General features: G+C 40.9%; 1 protein-coding gene across 1 annotated transcript in view; it reads left to right on the top strand.

Moving 5' to 3' along the window:
- Positions 1 to 14,466, top strand: part of aup1 (AUP1 lipid droplet regulating VLDL assembly factor) — a 28,398-nt gene extending 13,932 nt beyond the window's left edge. Inside the window, exons 4-12 of the mRNA XM_084331228.1 lie at positions 1,400 to 1,587; positions 2,942 to 3,014; positions 8,908 to 8,981; positions 9,349 to 9,415; positions 10,981 to 11,083; positions 11,484 to 11,615; positions 12,391 to 12,527; positions 13,460 to 13,548; positions 14,128 to 14,466. Coding sequence (XP_084187354.1) covers positions 1,400 to 1,587; positions 2,942 to 3,014; positions 8,908 to 8,981; positions 9,349 to 9,415; positions 10,981 to 11,083; positions 11,484 to 11,615; positions 12,391 to 12,527; positions 13,460 to 13,548; positions 14,128 to 14,173 — 909 coding nt within the window. The 3' untranslated portion in view covers positions 14,174 to 14,466. The remainder of the gene's footprint in view (positions 1 to 1,399; positions 1,588 to 2,941; positions 3,015 to 8,907; positions 8,982 to 9,348; positions 9,416 to 10,980; positions 11,084 to 11,483; positions 11,616 to 12,390; positions 12,528 to 13,459; positions 13,549 to 14,127) is intronic.
- Positions 14,467 to 18,487: the final 4,021 nt, after the last annotated feature.

Here is an 18,487-nt window from a genome sequence, read left to right on the forward strand (position 1 = left end):
GGGAAGCCGGCGAGGGTGGGTCCTGGTCGTTGTAAAACAGCGACTCCTACAGTTCGGTCAGGGTCGCCTGCACAGCAAGGGAAGGATCTGGGAGAGGTAGTGTGATCCTTCCACACGTTACACTCCCCCAGTGAGAGTCCGCGCTGCCAGGTGAAAAGAAGTGGGGATTAGCTACACATGTGTCGGAGGAAGCATGTGATAGTCTCCGCCCTCCCGGACCGACGGTAGGGGGCAGAGCACGCAATGACCAGGTAGGGGATTGGGAATTGGCATAACGACTAAAATTGGGATGGGGGGGAAATGGAAAAAAGGAGGGGGGGAAAGAAATAAATTACGTCTGTTCCTAAACGGTGCCAAGGTCCATACTTGTTTAATTTTCTTTCTTTGCTTTATTTTCGCCGATCGTCAAAACCCATCGACACGGAAAACATGATCCAATTCTCTGCGGAGTTCTCACTCGCTCTTCTCTCCACAGTGCTGCTTGCCGCGTACGGCTCCTCCTTCTCCTCCGGCAACAGTCTGCTCTAGTAGTGCATGCGACGTGAGCTAACGTTGGCTACCTACCGAGCCGTTGGCTACCTAACGTTACTGTTTAAACTAAATTACCCAGTGACTACATGAGGCATTGTTAGCGGTATCTAGCCGGCTAGCTACTGATAGCTCCTGATATCAACAAATGCTCCAGCAAGTCTAGTAGTGCATGATAGCTCACGTTAGCTACCGTTAGCTCACTGTTCAAAACGAAACGTCCCATTAAACTAAATAGTTCACTGATGCGTTGTCTTAGCGTTATCTAGCAGTAGCTACAGATAGCTCCTGATATCAATGTCTTATAACACTGATTCGATGCGTATTCGAGCTCAGGGCATGTTGAATGTGATCAATAGGGTGCAGCTCCGGATAATCCTGGCTGTAGCTGGAGGCTACTCGAGTACACACAGACAGTGGAGCTGTTTGCAGATAGCGAGCATTTTGACTTGTTGCGTGGTGGCGATATCTCGCAGATAATACAACTACAAGTATGATTATATAATATATATATTTTATAAAAAAAATATATATAAAATATATTTTTTTTAATCAAAAACGATCGAGCTTCTGGCTACCATTCTGACAGCTAACGTTACTAGTACTAGGATGCTGCGGGCCATCGTTCCGTGATTTGTTTACTTGGTAACACGGGTGTGCGTACGGCAGCCATTATGTGCCCCTGTCGGCGTACGGCAGCCATTGAGCCCGTGTAAACGAAAGGTCGGGCGCTCCACATTGTAGGTAGGGGAGAAGCGTTTTTCCCCATTCCAAGTTGTAAAGCGTTTTTTTTTTAGTGTCTCGAAAAATAGCGCAGTGAGAATGCAATGTTTATGGTTTTCATTCGCCGACTGTGACCGTTTGTCCCTAGCCCCTGCTGGAGGGTTCCACGGGTTTCGTGTGCTGGGCCCGAGGCTTCATGGAGCTGGATTCTGCGTCGGGCCAAGGCGTGGTGGCGGACTCTCTGCAGAGGTACTGCTCCGCCGAGGGCAGCTTGCCGCTGCTCCTGTTCCCCGAGGAGGACACCACGAACGGTCGCGCCGGCTTGCTCAAGTTCAGGTTAGTTTCAAGGTTTCTTTTGGAAGGACAAATAGCTGGCACCTCTGTTTTTAGACTTCATACAGGTTGATGTGGGGGAAATGTATGCAGCGACATATCGTGAGATTTTGCGTGCAGATATTATATTGATACAGTGACACCAAGTATCGATATATATATATATATATATATATATATATATATATATATTTATAATTATATATTTTTTAAATGTTTTTAGCTTGACAATCCCATTTTACTGCAGATTATCTCATTAGATAAAACAGATGATGTATATATATTTTTTTATTGCAGATGGTCACAAGGTTTTCTGTTGGTGACATAATTAATAATAATGAAGGTGTGGTCAGTGTGTGTGTCTGTTAAAGAGGCACTGTGCAATTTGTTGAACATTGTTTCATGTACAATTGGCCAGGCTGTGATTCACACTAAAGTAAATTCTGTGAATAAATACATAATTATTTCTTTTTGCCCTTTTATGAGTATTCTTTCTTCTTCAGTTACAGATATCGTGATGTATCCTAGATTAAATTTCTTGCGACATATTGATTATCGTGATATTATCGTTATCGAGGGCCAAGTATCGTATCGTGAGTTACTCGTATCGTCCCGCCCCTAGTTGATCGATATTTGGGAAAACGGAACGGCTCTCCTAACCTTTCACTGCCACACGACAGAAGGTTAACCCTTTACTTTCACACAACCAACGGTCGCCGGCTGTTGTGTGGCAGTGAAAGGGTTAATCGTCTGTGAATTGTCGCAGTGAAAGGGTTAACCGTTTTGGTAGTCTGGCAGTGAAAGGGTTAAAGCCGGAAAATCGGCTTGAGCCTGTGATGTCATGATGGTGTACAATGTGAAGCTGCTCCCATCAATGGGAGATGGGATTTTATTTACATAATGTTTGTTTTGAGTTTTGCACCCAAATAAGCTTTATTGCACTTTCTCACTTTGTTATCTTTGGAGCAGTGCCAGCTGACATCAGAGGTTAAAGCCGCAGTTCTCCGTTTTCTTTCTTTCTTTGAGATTGAGACAAATACAGCTTGGACTGTCCTAGACCGTTGGGAGTATCATATGTGAATTCTTAGATTTAATGTAAAATTTGATATTTTGCTTTATTCTGACACTTCTTTTGGAAGCCAATCCAAAAGAGCCAATCACACAAATAAAAACATACAATACATTTTGAGCATGTCACACTGCTAATGCCATCTACTCCTGAACCATATTTTCATTTTCATATGTCTATTTTGTACTACTACTTAAAATTCCCATTGAGAGTTCATAATATTCTGTTATATTCTGATTCAACATTATGGAAACGAGACTTGAGATGTATGTCTTTCTCCGCCCCCAGCTCCTGGCCTTTCTCATTGACTGATTCCATTCAACCAGTGGCCTTGCGGGTGTCGAGACCCTTCCTTGCTTTGGTAATGTAATTTTATACATGAGTTCACGTTTGTGCTTAATTGGAATTTTAACATGATAATAAATGTCCAGGTCACATATCTGTTAAGCTTCTCAAAATTAAGATTGTTAAATTTTACTTTGGTCACTTGGTTTGATTTTTGGCTGAAGTGCAAAACTAAGGGTTCCTATGCAGTTCTGGAAAGCATGCAAGGGATAGGATTTAGATCATTCTAGAATGAACAAAGGAATTTACATTGCATTATTCCAATGATCTTGGACAGTTAATGAAATATCTATAAACATATAAGCAACTGTCTCCCTAAACTGGAAATTGGCATCGGAACAATTTGTTTGGTAAATTTTTGGAGTTGTGCAGGCATTAAAGCGTTCCGTCAATTTGATTCGGAGTCTGACTGATTTCCCGTCAATTGGCTACCTGGTATAATATGATTTGTAGATGCATACAGATTGAAACAAAATTTAGCCAATCAGGCATCAAATATCATGAAAAAGGGAATTTTTTTTCCTACCGCGGCCACGCCAAGCAGAGTCATGGCGAGCAATAATGGCAGGACGCACGCAGCGACTCGAGAGACAGGATTACGCTAATAGTTCGTCGTCGGAAATGTATAATAATCGCAAGATACATTCAGACTGTTGGATCTAAATAAATGGATTTATGGACACATTTATGCCCGGACCACAAAGCTTATTGAATGGTTAGCGGCGGCGCAACGGCTCTACCGGTGAGCCTGTTATGATATGAAAATGTCATTGTGCTGTCAGACCCTGATACGGGTTGTCTTTAAATTTTTTTTAGCTAACGCTATTAAATATACATAGTGGAGGTTAAAATAATAATGACTTCGCCTGAAAAAATAAAAGTTTAGTCAGGAGATGTTTTGAGATGACGCATCCCCGCGGGAATCTACTTTACCATAAATCATAGGCTGATATAATACGCTACATTTTCTTTAAACATATAAATGTTACAGGACAAAAGTAATAGATTTAATCACTTTTATTCTTTTAAACTTGGTCTGACGACCTTCAGCATAGACCATGAACAGGCAGTAGATCCAGTAGAAATGCATGTCAGAAAACACACGTCTTATGACAGCCTCACACTGTTTTTGCAGCCCTCGCGCATAGGGATGCACCGCTCCGATATTGGTATCGGTATCGGCCGCATACCAGTAAAATAGCTGGATCGGGTATCGGTAAAAAATAAAAATCAGATTTTTTTTTTATATATTTTTTTTATAAATAAAATAAGATAACCATTCAGTACATTTATATCTGTGTTAATTTGTTACATTCAGTTTCACTAAGTTCTGAAAGTAATGTTTTTAGTCAGGCCTGATGTTGCCTTGCACAAAAGAATGATCCCAGTATCTTCCACACAGTGACAGTGAGGCATACAGTTTATTAATTGAATGAAGTTTATTTTCTGTCTTTGTTTACAACAAATCAAAAACACACTTGTGATCCTTTACAATTCTTAAACTATATTTTAATATAAAAAAATAAAAATAAAACTTGGATACAAATTGTTTTTTTTAACTTTTTTGGTGGGGGGAATTTGGACAATGCGTATCGTATCGGCCGATACCCAAACCCAGGTATCTGTATCGGGACTGAAAAAGTTGGATCGGTGCATCCCTGCTCGCGCGTCAATCTCTCCTTGTTTACCGACGTCACATCCACCACCTGCTTGCACTGTAACGTTACGCACGCCTGCTATATGGATTAGCTAACGTTAGCATAATAACGTTAATCGAAGGAGTAAGCCGGCCACTAAAAAGAAAACCCACCGCGGTGTTCTCAGACGAAAAGGATGAGCGGCAACACCTAACAAAAAGTTTCGAGTGGAAGTTTGAAGAGACTGGCTAGGCTACTGCGGGCTGTAGTGGCGAGTTAACTTGTTCCGCAACCATGTCAAAAAGAAAAACAAACCACACATTTGTCATTGTCGTGTTACTTCACAGTACAAATACGTGAGTCCCCTGCTGTGGTTGAGTATCCTTTATTAGCTTAACTCTGTAGCAACATCACACAGGTGTATCTGTAGACAGTCTCCTCCCCACCGTATGTATATATTTTCTCCCCACCGTATGTATATTTTTTCTCGCACCCACCCACCCCCTCCTAATGTACAGTCTCCTCCCCATCATATGTATATAATCTCTGTTAGGATCTATGGGTAACAGTACTGTATATTTGCATATCGTATATGTCACAAATGTAACCAGGGGAGGAAATTAGGCCACTTTACTCGCCAATTGCGAGTATTTTTTACGTTTGGCGAGTAATTCATGAAGAGCACTCGCCAGTCTGGCGAGTACTAGTAATTACAAAACAAAACAAAAAAATCATTCTGCAATCTGCTGATTCGCTCACTGGCACAAACCGAACTCTGACTCCCCCCTTGATTCCTCCCATTTGCGCCACATAATAATCAGACCATAACCAATGAACATCATCGTTGTACAGATGCGCTCTAAGCTCCTCCAATGAACACTCGTTTTCTAGAAGATGCCGCCCATCTAGGGGAAGTGGACAGACCACTGCGTGCGGCCCTACAGACTCCTGTCACCGGCTTGACAACGTAGACAAACTTACAAAAACACATGAGTGGATGAAAATAATTGCATGTAGAGTCGTCGCTTTCGGATATCGGTGCGGTCTGACATGGGGGCGTACAACAGCACGCGACGCGTCTCCTTCGAGTCGGATGAGAATGACAAGTCAACCAGCATTAGCCGGCTAGCTACCTAGCATGTAACAAGCTACCATAACGCGCATTCAACATAGTGGACGACTATACTGAGCGGCTTTGCTTAAATGCAGCCGAGTGACATTTTATTATTACCGGGTTTCCCAGCATATCACCACTCGCCCATATGCCCTTCACAACGGTGATGTTGTCATATTTGGCATTCAGAACACACCTGCTGAACCCCTAGCGTTGTCGATTCGGTTCCAATGTATTGTCATCTTACAGCACAAGTACAGTACAACCAGAATACATTTGGCATACAACCAGAGTGCAAATGTAACAAGTCAAGTTCAAGTTGTTTTATTTAGCTATTACATTACAGTGAAATGCTTGGTTCTTTCACTGCCCAACCCAGTATTGATTGATTGATTGAAAACTTTATTAACAGATTGCAGAATGGGTACAATACAGTACAGCTCAATACACACAATTGTTAAGGGGATGCAGACCAGAGAAGGACTTTAGTCTTGTTTACATCAGGGTCCCCCATTTCAGTCCTGTTTGCTTAATGCCTTGTCCACTTCCTCCACACTCCAATATGTTATGATGAATTGAAAATGGGGGACCCTGATGTAAACAAGACGAAAGTCTTTCTCTGGTCTGCATCCCCTTAACAATTGTATGTATTGAACTGTACTGTATTGTACCCATTCTGCAATCTGTTAATAAACTTTTCAATCAATCAATCCCTTCAACCCTGCTCCTGTCAAACCTGCTCTTTCCATTCCCTCCATCATGTCCCCCCTTTCTGATGAATATTTCCTGCACTTAAGAGTCAGACACACATTCCTAGTAGTTGAGCTGTGATGAATGAAAACTTTATTTAACAGATTGCAGAATGGGTACAGTACAGTACGGCTCAATACATGCAATTGTTAAGGGGATGCAGACCAGAGAAAGACTTTCGTCTTGTTTACATCAGGGTCCCCCATTTTCAATTCATTTTCAATTCATCATTCAGTATAACCTAGACCAGCCCAACCCAGCATCTTTCACTGCCCAGTTCAGCCCAACCCAGTCCAGAATAGTTCCCTCTTTCATGTTAATATGTGATTTAATGATGTAATATTTTGAAGAGTAGAGACAGTGTGATTAATTTACTATGATTGAAAATCAATTTAGACGAAGACGTACAAAGAAGTAATTATCACAATTAGCGATTTTTTTTGTCTGGTAAAAAATCTATTTGGCTGGTAAAAAAAATCAGATACCCGCCAGTTGGCTGGTAAGCCAAAAAGTTAGTTTCCTCCCCTGAATGTAACATTACTATATACCTGTAGTATGTCATGTATGTCCCTATGCCATAAATGTGGTGTCATTGGGAATTGAAAATGGGGGACCCTGATGTAAACAAGACAAACGTCTTCCTCTGGTCTGCATCCCCTTAACAATTGTGTGTATTGAACCATACTGTACTGTACCCATTCTGCAATCTGTTAAATATTGATTGATTGATTGATATTAACAGATTGCAGAATGGGTACAGTACAGTATGGCTCAATACACATAATTGTTAACACATCCACCGCCGGAAACGGCTTACGACTTGTTTCAAGGTCATGCGAATTCCGCCAATCCACGGCGTACGACGTTATTGAGATCATATTTCATTTTTCGCCATGGTATTCATAATTCCCTCACCGAGCCTGGTCTGATACAGTGGGAGCCTGCACAACAGTGCAACGCTTCAATACCGCCGCCTGGTGGATGATCGGGCGAGTTACCAAACCGGAAATGGATCGACTCGATCTCTGGGAAATGCGTCCGGCAGTCACATATTGTTGCGGGACTCTAGACACACATCCGTGTATATGGATCGCTGCCATAACTCAATAATCGATATGATTTGGGCGTTTATTTCGCCATACAAACCGGAAATGGATCTAGTTGATCCACGTCAAATAAGTGGGATCTTTTTCCTCCAGTGTGATTGTTTATTATTATTAATGCAAACTGCTCTGATCAATATATCACCCTTACTACATAAAGCATTTACTGACTATCACGGAATTATAAACGACCCCCCCCCCCCCCCCCCTGTTCATCCGCGCATGATGAGTCATAATGTTTAGGATCGTATTCAGTTGGTTTTTTTAATATAGCGTGTATCACGAATAAACTGCAATCGATAATCTATATTATGCGTTTAGGCCTATAACTAGCGTTCTAGGAATTACTGCAGAAAACGATAAAAACATATTTATATTCTTGGCGGTATTTTCGTATGAATCTATGAATGAAAAAGTATAACGTTCCTACATCCTGAACGATAGATAATCGATCAGAGAAGAGAGTCGATCCAGGCACTCAAAAATATGTAAAATCCAGAGGGAAGATGGTTAAAAGGCCTTTATTAAAGGTGGCTAAGTCATTTAAAATCTAATCAACATGTTTCGACCATAGCGGTCTTCATCGATCGATGTTGAATGGGCCATAGTAATGTCAATTTAGCAATACAATTTAAAAAGTTATAGCCCTGCAAAGAAGGTGAACATAGGCTTAGAGTGGTGGCAGAGAGTGGTATGAGAGGGGCAAACTGCATGGCAGTTAATGTGTTAAGGGGATGCAGACCAGAGAGAGACTTTCATCTTGTTTACATCAGGGTCCCCCATTTTTTATTCATCATAACATATATGACACACATGACATACAGATAGACAATACTGCTACATCTATACATTTGACATACCAGATTTACAAATACAGTATTTTTTGTGATACAATAAGAGTCTAAAAAAGAGAGTACCGGTATATACATTTGATGAAGAAACTACATTGGAGGAGGTTGGGTGGAGGGGGGGGGAAACTGTACATTGGAGGAGGTTGGGTGGGGGGGTAACTGTACATTGGATTATCGACAAAACCGAAACAAGTAGGCTCCCTTAAAAGTTTTAAAACGCTAACGCTATAAACAATTTTTTTATTTAATCCCTGCACTGTTTGATTTATTACATCCAAATGGGTTTCATTGTATACATTGTATAATAATAATACAAATGTATATAAAAGTTATAAACTGTCCCTTTTAAAAAAATCAAGACATTGTGGTCAAATGATTTAATAATTACATAAAGGACATAAAAACAACAAACGTACGTCTTATAATTACTGACTCGGTTGTTTTCTCTCCACAGAATGCACCAGAGTCCTCTTGGCTGACAGAACTGTTGTGGACATTTTTTGCTCCATACACAGTGTATCATGTAAGGTACTAAATAATTTGTATCATTATTTTTGTATCAGTCATTTCTTTCTTTTCTTTCTTTGTAGCATTCTTTTAATATAAAGGCGGTCTTATAAGGTAGTGATGAATTGTCTTCACTAGCCAGAATTCTAAGTTAATGAGGAGGGCAGAAGTCTTATCACACCTTGGTTAAACATTTCCTGTTTTTCTTTTCCTTCCCCCTGGAAGCCATAGCTCCCACCGACATGAAAGCGATTCTTGTTATTGATCACTTGACCACATGAACACATAATCAATAATCACCGTAGTCACCAAACCCTTCTTGCAGACATTCTGCACTTCCCCGACAAATATATGAATGCCCCTGTCTCTTCTGTTTACGCCGTCACAGTTGGCTCCCACCAGTGTCCAGGCAAGATGGTGAGTCCATGCAAGAGTATGCCAACAAAGTCCAGGAGGTAAAGATGATATTTAATTAATTACAAATCTTAAGCTCTGTTTGCAGGTTTATAAAGCTGAAAAAGAAAAAAATCTTCAATAAAAATAAATCTTTAATATATTTTTTATACAAGCTTTTATTGAATTTATCGGAACATGTATCGTACATGAGCGCAATTTAGTACTTTCTGTCGAGACTGAGATTTGTTAACAATAAAAGGGCAGCTCAAGGTCAACATAACGGAGATAGAATGATCTGACGCAGACAAGTTGGCAAATAAAGTTGAACCTTGAACATGCCATGGTTAATTGTGTCTACATGTTAAAAGGTAAAATGTTCAGTCCCTTTTCTATTGCTGAATATGCCACCAATCTGTCTACTCCATATAGGTATAGTTGCGATAATAGATCATTAATTGTACACTTTGATGCACTTTCAGCTGTTCAGTCCGGTGCAATTCAATTAATCAAACTGCGGTCACCATGTAAATATAGCCACTATTAACCCTAGATAGAATCTTTGGAACTCAACATTCTAATGGCAATGTAACAATGGCCACTCCTCATTGAAACCACTGGAGTTCTGGAATTCCAATAAAGAATTCAGATAAAAACATCCCAAAACCTGACGCAAAAATAGGTGAACTCTCTCCAGGGCTGGAGAAGCTCATGATTAATTATTTACAGATGTGCTGTTCGGGGTCTTATCTATCCTCAGCCCGATGCTGAAGATTAGAGTTAAACATAATTTACCTATCTCAAGCCCTGGCCTCTTTTATTGATCTTCCAATCACAACTGTTGCTCGGGGGAAGTGTTAACTCGAGTACAAGCACATGGTGGTCATAGTGACATCAGATAATGTCTGTATGTGTCATAACAGGGCGTTATGTTACTTGTGGCTAGCTGGGGTGGGGCAATATACTATATATAATAATATATTCATATATATTAATGTGTTGTATCAGTTTAAGAAATGTATTTGTGGTGGGCTGCCTATCTATTAGTGGTTATTGACTAATTATAAGAGGCTGAATGCCCAGTATAAGGTGCACTCCCTCCCCGTCTGCCTTTTAAATCCAGGTTAAAAACCTACCTGTTTACCCTTTTAGCTTTTAAACTGGGCTTTTTTTTTGCCTGGATAGTCTGATCTCACACCTACCCTGTTTCATGTTGTGTATTTAATTTTTCGAATCATACTTGTTATATTTGTCGTATTTCTATTGCTTTCTTTACCATGTTTTACTGTGTTTTATTATAGTGCCATTTATATGTACAGCACTTTGGTGCAACTACTCTGCCCTGCAGAAGCTAACTACGCAAACCGTGAAACTGAATAAAATGTCTTTGACTATCCAGTGATTTTGTAGTTACTGCAATTCTTTATACCCCTTTTCTCTAAAACGGAGCAAGATGGAACTCTGAAACGTTGTCACAAGATAACACGGATATTAAGAATAAAAATGTCACTTATAACTCAATTATGAAAAACACTTACTGCGGTTCACTTCTGCAGGGCAGTACAGTTGTTTTAAAATTTTCTTTTTAGAAATAAAACCTACTTACTTACTAATTATCCCTTTGCAGCTCCTCTCTTGTGAACTTGGACTGGTCTCCACCCAGATCACTAAAGCGGACAAAGCGGAGCACATCAAAAGGAAAAGACACGTCGTGCCACAAACCTCCACAAGTAAGAAAGTTAAACGCGAGATACGTCTCCTTCTGTTGACAGGGTTCACACAAGGTCCTTGGAAGTGCTAAAGTGCTTTAAAAAAAAAAGTAAATTCAAAGAAATTGAATTTTTTTATTTAAAGTGTAACTAATTGTTGGAAATTGGTTTTAAGCCATAAATATTGGATCCGATAAATTTTCTCTATAAAAAAACAGCATTTAAAAGTGAATTTTATCCTTTTAAATGCCCTTTTAAAATGGGAAAAGTACTTGAAAGTCCTTGAATTTCATTTAGCAATATCTGGGAACCCTGTGTTGATATAGTAGTGCCTTGATTTTAATGGGAGCGGTTTGTATGATTTCTGAGTATTTTTCTCCGGGGGTGTGATTTGATGGACACTTGTTTTCCCCCCCAACAGGTGTGAGAAGTGCCCCCCTTGGCTTCATGGTCCCGAGCTCGGGACTGGAGGACCATAGGATCATCAGAATGGCCCAGCAGGTGAAGGACGTGCTGCCGGATGTCCCACTGAATGTCATTGCACAAGACCTAGGTATGGGAACACTGATCAAGGGTTCGCACAAGGTCCTTGAAGTGCTTAAAGTGCTTTATTTCTTTTTACAAAAGAAAAAGTCTAGGCCTGGAACTCCTTGAAAACAGCCAATTTTTTTAACAATGTGCTTAAAAAGTCCTTAAAGTCCTTGAAATTCAAATCAACCATTGGCTTTACTCAATTCACTTCCTCTGCCCATATTTTCCTGCGGGTTCGAGGGTCGAATTGGCGACCTTTTTCGATTTGTATCCGCGTTTATTCAGAAATCAGCCACGGCCACGTGGATCTTTAAATTGTTTTTATGAAACCTATTCCCATGAATGATACACGATGGCTGTGCACCCATATTAATTAAATCAAATATCTCATTTAATAACAACACATGACAATAACGATAGATTTTTGCCCCGATGAAGACCAGCTTCGTCGACGCATGTTAGTGTTTTTTTTTAACTGTCGCCATGACACAATAAAGGCTTTTTAACACATTTTCCTTCCATATATATATATATATTTCTTTTACACTCTTCTCCCAAAGACCCAAGAGCACCTGCCGATTCTTTGCTAAACATTGTGCAGCCTTGGTTTAACTCTGCTACTTGGATACATTTTTCCTTTTTCTAAAAACCTTTTCCAAAGTTGGACATCTAGCAGCAGCAGATTTAGATCCGACATTTCCCAAGAACTCCTTTCATTTACCCCTCTTTCAAAATGTACCATTTTAGAACAAACATGTTCTTACAAAAAAAACGTGTCGTCTCTCAACTCTACACAGTGAAAACAAACTGTGTCGACACCACCATCACTAACCTGTTGGAGAGCATCGACGACTCTCCCCTGGGAGCGATTGGAGGAGCCACGTTCGGGACTAGAAACGCCTCCTTCCCATCTGGTCCCATTCCCACCGTCAAGGTCTGTAGTCTAGTTGTGAAAAAACTATATAAAAAAATGTATAATAAAAATATTCAAAGACAAATACTTATATTTATTTGTATTTAGTTGGTTGAAATGGGCATGACCTCTTGTTAAAAAGATGAAAAGTTAAAGATATGATCTCCCTAATAAAGATCCATCTTGGGGCGCCAGGGTGGCGCAACCACGTAGCTGTGCTGCAGTGCAACGCGGACGTCCCGGGTTCGACAACCGGACCCGGAGACCTTTGCCGCATGTCTTCCCCCCCCCCATGTCTTCTCCCAACCTTCCTCTCTGTCAGGCCTGTCTGAAATAAAGCAGTAAAATGCAAACAAAAGAAATCTAAAAAATAAAAATATTTCAAAGATTCATCTTAGCTTATCTTACATTTTGGGATAGGCTCCTTCAGTATATTCCCCCCCTTAACTTTCTACACATTTTGTTACGTTACAAATTGGTTTCAAAATGCATTGGGGAGGTGGGGGGGGTCTCGTATTCACATCTTGAGGGGGGGGGGGGGGTCTCGTATTCACATCTTGAGGGGGGGGGTCTCGTCTTGACATCTTGAGGTGGGGGGTGGGGTCTCATCTTCACATCTTGAGGTGAGGAAGGTGGGGGTCTCGTCTTCACATCTTGAGGTGGGGGGGTCTCATCTTCACATCTTGAGGTGAGGAAGGTGGGGGTCTCGTCTTCACATTTTGAGGTGGGGGGGTCTCATCTTCACATCTTGAGATAAGGATGGTGGGGGTGTCTCGTCTTCACATCTTGGGGGGGGGGGGGGTCTCATCTTCACATCTTGAGATAAGGAAGGGGGGGGGGGGGGGTCTTGAGATAAGGGAAACGTCTCTTATAGATGAGGGTCCTCGTCCTGTGTCCGCCCAGCGGTGGTGTTGTATTGGTGAGATTGTGATTTCAACCCTTTTCATTCACAGCCTGCTGCCAAATGTTTCGGGAGGTCGCCAACGGACAGACATCTGTCTCTTCAAGAGAGGAAACAGGCCATGTATGATTACGCAAGAAGGTGAGTTTTGATTTTATGTGAAAGTAGGGAACTGACGGGGTTTAAATTATCTATTATTATTTCAAATGAATAATCACGTACCAAAGGGGCACACTTGGAAAAAATAAAGCAAATTTATATTTTTTTGGCACACTTCTTCACATTATTTCCCCACACTTGTCAGCAGTCTTGCACAAGTCCGTTTGGTTTGTAAGATATTAAGTTGAGTTTGTATTTGCAATGTCATGAGGATGCTGCATCTTGTGTTGTGTTAATTATAGTTGTAGGTGAAAAATAGCATAGCCTCAAGATTTATGGAGGAAATATTTGAGTAAAATCTAGTATCTAAATGAGTTCCAAGCTCCACGTCAGTGAGTTTTATTTACTTAGTATCGTGATTATGTTATTAAAAAATATATATATATTTGATTAAATAATTAAATCTACCGGTAAATAAAGCATGAACTGAAACCCATAGCAATAATCTATCTATAATAGCGACTAGACCGATGACTGGTAAAATATACAGTAGAGTTCAGATGCGTTTACATGCAACATGTCCTCTTTCTTTAACTCTTAATTTTCAATTCTCTCACCCAGACGCTATGTTGAAAAGCATGGATTGGACCAGGAAGACATGCGTTGAACAAGTTCAAGTCGAGCCATCACTGAATCCCTGGCCGGAAGGAATATGTTAAATTTGCAAAGCTAGGATGTCTAATTTGAATGGTGACTTCATAAGTTAACAGATTTTGTTAATCACAGCAGGTATTCTGAACAGTCAATGGAATGGTGATTATGCATGTCTTTTAAATTCTTCATTCTGGCTAAGACATAATTTTGATAACAGTTTGTATTAAGATCCAGTGACTGTGAATCATCTATTTATTTTTATAATGTCCAGAGTCGTCAATGACAATAAAGTTCAGCTTGACCTTGTTTTTAAGAAATTATTGAATCATTCATAAGGACATTGATGTCTTCAATGCCTAGTTGTCTTAAAGAGTCAAGAGTTTTATTTGTCACAGCATACGAGTATACAATGAAATGCGGGTGGTCTTGCCCGCAACGATGTGCAATACAGTGGGTACAACATATAATAGAATCCAATACAAAAAACGTTGTGCAAAAACTAAATGCTTCTTGATTCAAATTTCACAATGTTTGATTTTGTAAGCAGCCTTGGAAATTAAGATTTTGCTATTTGAATGTTTAAAAGGAATGTTTGAACGTCAGCAGAATTTGAACATGTGAAATGTTTGCAAGAAACATCCATTTAGATACCCAAGAGTTAAATACATATTTATTTGGTAATGGAGGAATTCACATGCAATAACCTGCCAGTAGAGGGAGGCGGGGAGCAGACTTGTTTCAGTCTGTTCTTGATGAAGAGAGGATTTATATTATGTGAAGTCTTGCTGCTTCATTTTAAGGTTCAATATATGCATTTGTCATATGCACAGTTAAATAGACGGTTACGCCATACAATGAAAATCTTACTTTGCTAGTCCACCCTTCATACAAAATCACAAGATCATAAAATAAACTAGAATTCAAATATTAAAATGTTCAATGGCAAAATAAAGAATCTTAAAAGTATAAGAATAAGGCACGAGTGACTTGAGTAACAGCACAGTGTAGTGGTATATAATTTGCAGTCGCAGCAGAGAGGAGGGTATTAGTAATTTGAACAAGAAATGGTGAAAGAATGGAATGAAGCAACACCCCTTGTGTTGTGTTTGGAATGCCGCTCAATGTAAGGATGTGGTCTAGGTAATCCCATAAAACTATTTGATTAGATTCCAATTTATTGTCATTGTACATGCACAGCACAAGTACGAGTTTGCATCTAACCAGCAAATTAAGCCATAAAGTGCATTAACAATGTACAAGTGATTAAATGTGATAACAAGCTACTACATAATATATGCTAAACTCATGTATCTATTGTACAGAGATAGATTGAATAGAATTTAATATAACTTTATTGTCCACCAAGGTGGACATTTTTCTTCGGCTCACCAAACAGGAAAATCAACATAAGATGCCAGAAGGCAACTAGCACAACATAAAACACAAACGGGCATAGACACAGTTACACATTAGAAACGCATTAAAAACATTTCATGTCTGGCTTCTGTCTTGTTGGTCACTTTGCATAATTAAGGATGCTAATGGTTTACACAATGAGAGAGAGTTTATTCTTAAGTTTTGCAGTTCAGGTGACCGAACCAAACAGGAAAATGAAAAGTTAAAACACTCTCAATAAGGGTTTTGTACACCAGCTCTAAAATCTGCTGACTCACACCGAAGCCCTGGAGTCTTCTCAGAAGATAAAGTGGCTGTGAACATTTCTTGAAAACATGTTTTCAGAGAAGCTCACCTGACGCTCATCAGACTGTACCAAGATATTTGAATATTCACACTCAACATGTTGGCCATCAAGTGAAACTGGCTCTGTTTCCAGATCTCGCTTGGTACACATGATTAGTTCTTTGGTCAAAGCCACATTGATTTCCAGCTGGCTAATGTTACACAACGATTCAATAGCCAGTGTACGGGCCAGGTAGGCAGCTTCACCAGAGGGGTCTTTTCCCTGCAGTAGGCCAACTAGGGTAGTAAGTCATATTGGCCAGAGGTATAATTAACTAGTAAGAGTAGCTATTGGACAGATGCAGATATATATACAGCTACAGTATGTGAACAGGGAAATATGTAGATATATCCAACAGCTCTAGATAAATATGCAGTATATAGTATTATTGCACATGGCTATCAAACTAATATGGTAGACTATAAATGGAGGTATCTAGTTATGTTTACAGTGCAAGGCAGTTGTAGACCGTGAAGACAGTCGATAGGTATAAATGGAGTATAGTCAACAAAGTTTGTACAACAGAGCCTAGAGTAAACGCATTGGGTTCAGGGATTATGGTGCTGTGAGGAGAGCGAGTTCAGTTAGATGACCGTTGAGGGGGGGAATAAGCTGTTCCCGAGCCTGCATGACTTGGAACCCGGAGACGCTCAAGGTTTAAATTTACATCAATGTAGTGTTGCCCATTCCAAGCCAGAACCACCAGAACAGAACGAAAGTCTTTCTCTGGTCTGCATCCCCAATTGTGTGTATTGGGGCGGCTGGGTGGCTCAGCGGACATTGCGCTCGTCACCAACGCAAGAGACACCGGGTTCGACTCCGGCTGTCGGCGTTGCCTCCGGCTTGGGCCAGCCGTCATACTAACTCAATTGGCAGAGTTGCATGTATCTGTTGCTCCATCTCCGCCCTCTACAAACATGGGAACTCTCTAAACGTGGCCAATCAGAGGAACCCGGAACCTGAGCGCCGTTGTAGAAGGGATAGAGGCGTCCCCCCGTCCCCGTCCCCCCCATCTCTCTGAGTGCCTGTCTTGTAGTGCTGACTAAGGTGATGGATGTCTCGGGGTCTTGGCCAAGATTGCAGTGACTGCTCTACGTGCACCACCGAGGCCATGGATCAGCTCCTTACCGTCTTCTGTCAACATGGTTTGTGGTCTGTCAACGTGGTTTCATTGCTGGGTTAAGTACTTCTATTCTATTCACATAATATGCTTACTTCATATATCTATTCTATTCACATATATGCTTACCACTTGTATCTATTGCTATGTCCGCCCACTACATTCACACGAGCTGTCTAACGCCTGTCCCGTCTCCCTGTGAGTTGCTGTCCCAGAGTGTTGACCGGAGTGTCGGACGTCCCGTGATGAAGACCGGGAGGATGCGACCCTCTCTGCGTGCCCTCCTGTCTCCCTGTCTCCGGTTGTCTCGTAATGACCGGAGTGCTGGACGTCCCGCGATGATGTCGGGGAGGTTGCGACCCTCTCTGCGCCGCCCCCTATCTCCCTGTCTCCGGCTGTCTCGGAGCGATGACCGGAGTGTTGAACATCCCGTGATTAAGACAGGGAGGACACAACCCTCTTTGCGCCACCCCTGTGCCTCAAATAGATCCGCTATCAGCTCTATCTTTAATCTTTCAAAATGTTCAGTTGCTATCACTATCAGCTCTAACTTTAATTTTTCAAAATGTTCAGCTGCTATTGCATGCACTCATCTGTGTTTCACTACACACTTGAGTGCATGCTTACCAACTGTCAGTCTGCAACACTACTATCACCGACATCTAAGAAGGGAGATCCCCCCTTGAATGGCCCTTCTAAGGTTTCTCTCCTCCACACTGCCTGTGGTGCATTTTTTCCTATTGTTAGGTTTTAGTGAGTTTTTCCTTACCTTCGCGTGGGGTATGTCTGGGAGTGTTTGCATTCATGCATTTATTTTAAATTTGTTGGACCTTATGGTGTTCTTGTTTTGTCCTTGATTTATTGTTATGTTTCTTCTTGACTTGTTTAAAGAAGACGTGTCTGGGCCATTACGGACATTAACGTGTGTTGTCGGGCCTTACAAATACATTTGATTTGATTTGATTTGAGTTAGCGGGTGGAAGTCGATGGGTGGTAATCTGGACGTTGTGGACAGCGACTCCTACAGGTCGGTTGGGGCCGCCTGCACAGCAGAGACAGGAAAGTAGTGTGAGCCCCCACACGTTACACCTCGCCAATGAGAGTCCGCGCTGGCAGGTGAAAAGATGTGACAGGCTGCCTCCTCGTGTATCGGAGGGGACACGTGATGCAAGGCTTCTATCCTCCCTACAACCAGCCAGTGGGGGGCATATGCGAGCAACGTTCAAGACAGGGGAGGGAAGAATTGGCACAGTGGAACGAAAAATAGAAAAAGAGGAGAAAAAGTGGATAAAAAAACAATTGTGTGTATTGAGCAGTGATGCCAGTAACTAGTTACTAAGTAACTAGTTACTCTAATCTGATTACTTTTTCAGTAAATAGTCATCTAATTTACTTACTTTTTACAAGCCAGTAATCTGATTACAGTTACTTTTCCAAGTGGCTGTGAGTTACTATTTAGTTACTAT

This window comes from Notolepis coatsorum, assembly GCF_963971535.1.
Source record: "Notolepis coatsorum genome assembly, chromosome: 16".
Taxonomy (NCBI): domain Eukaryota; kingdom Metazoa; phylum Chordata; class Actinopteri; order Aulopiformes; family Paralepididae; genus Notolepis; species Notolepis coatsorum.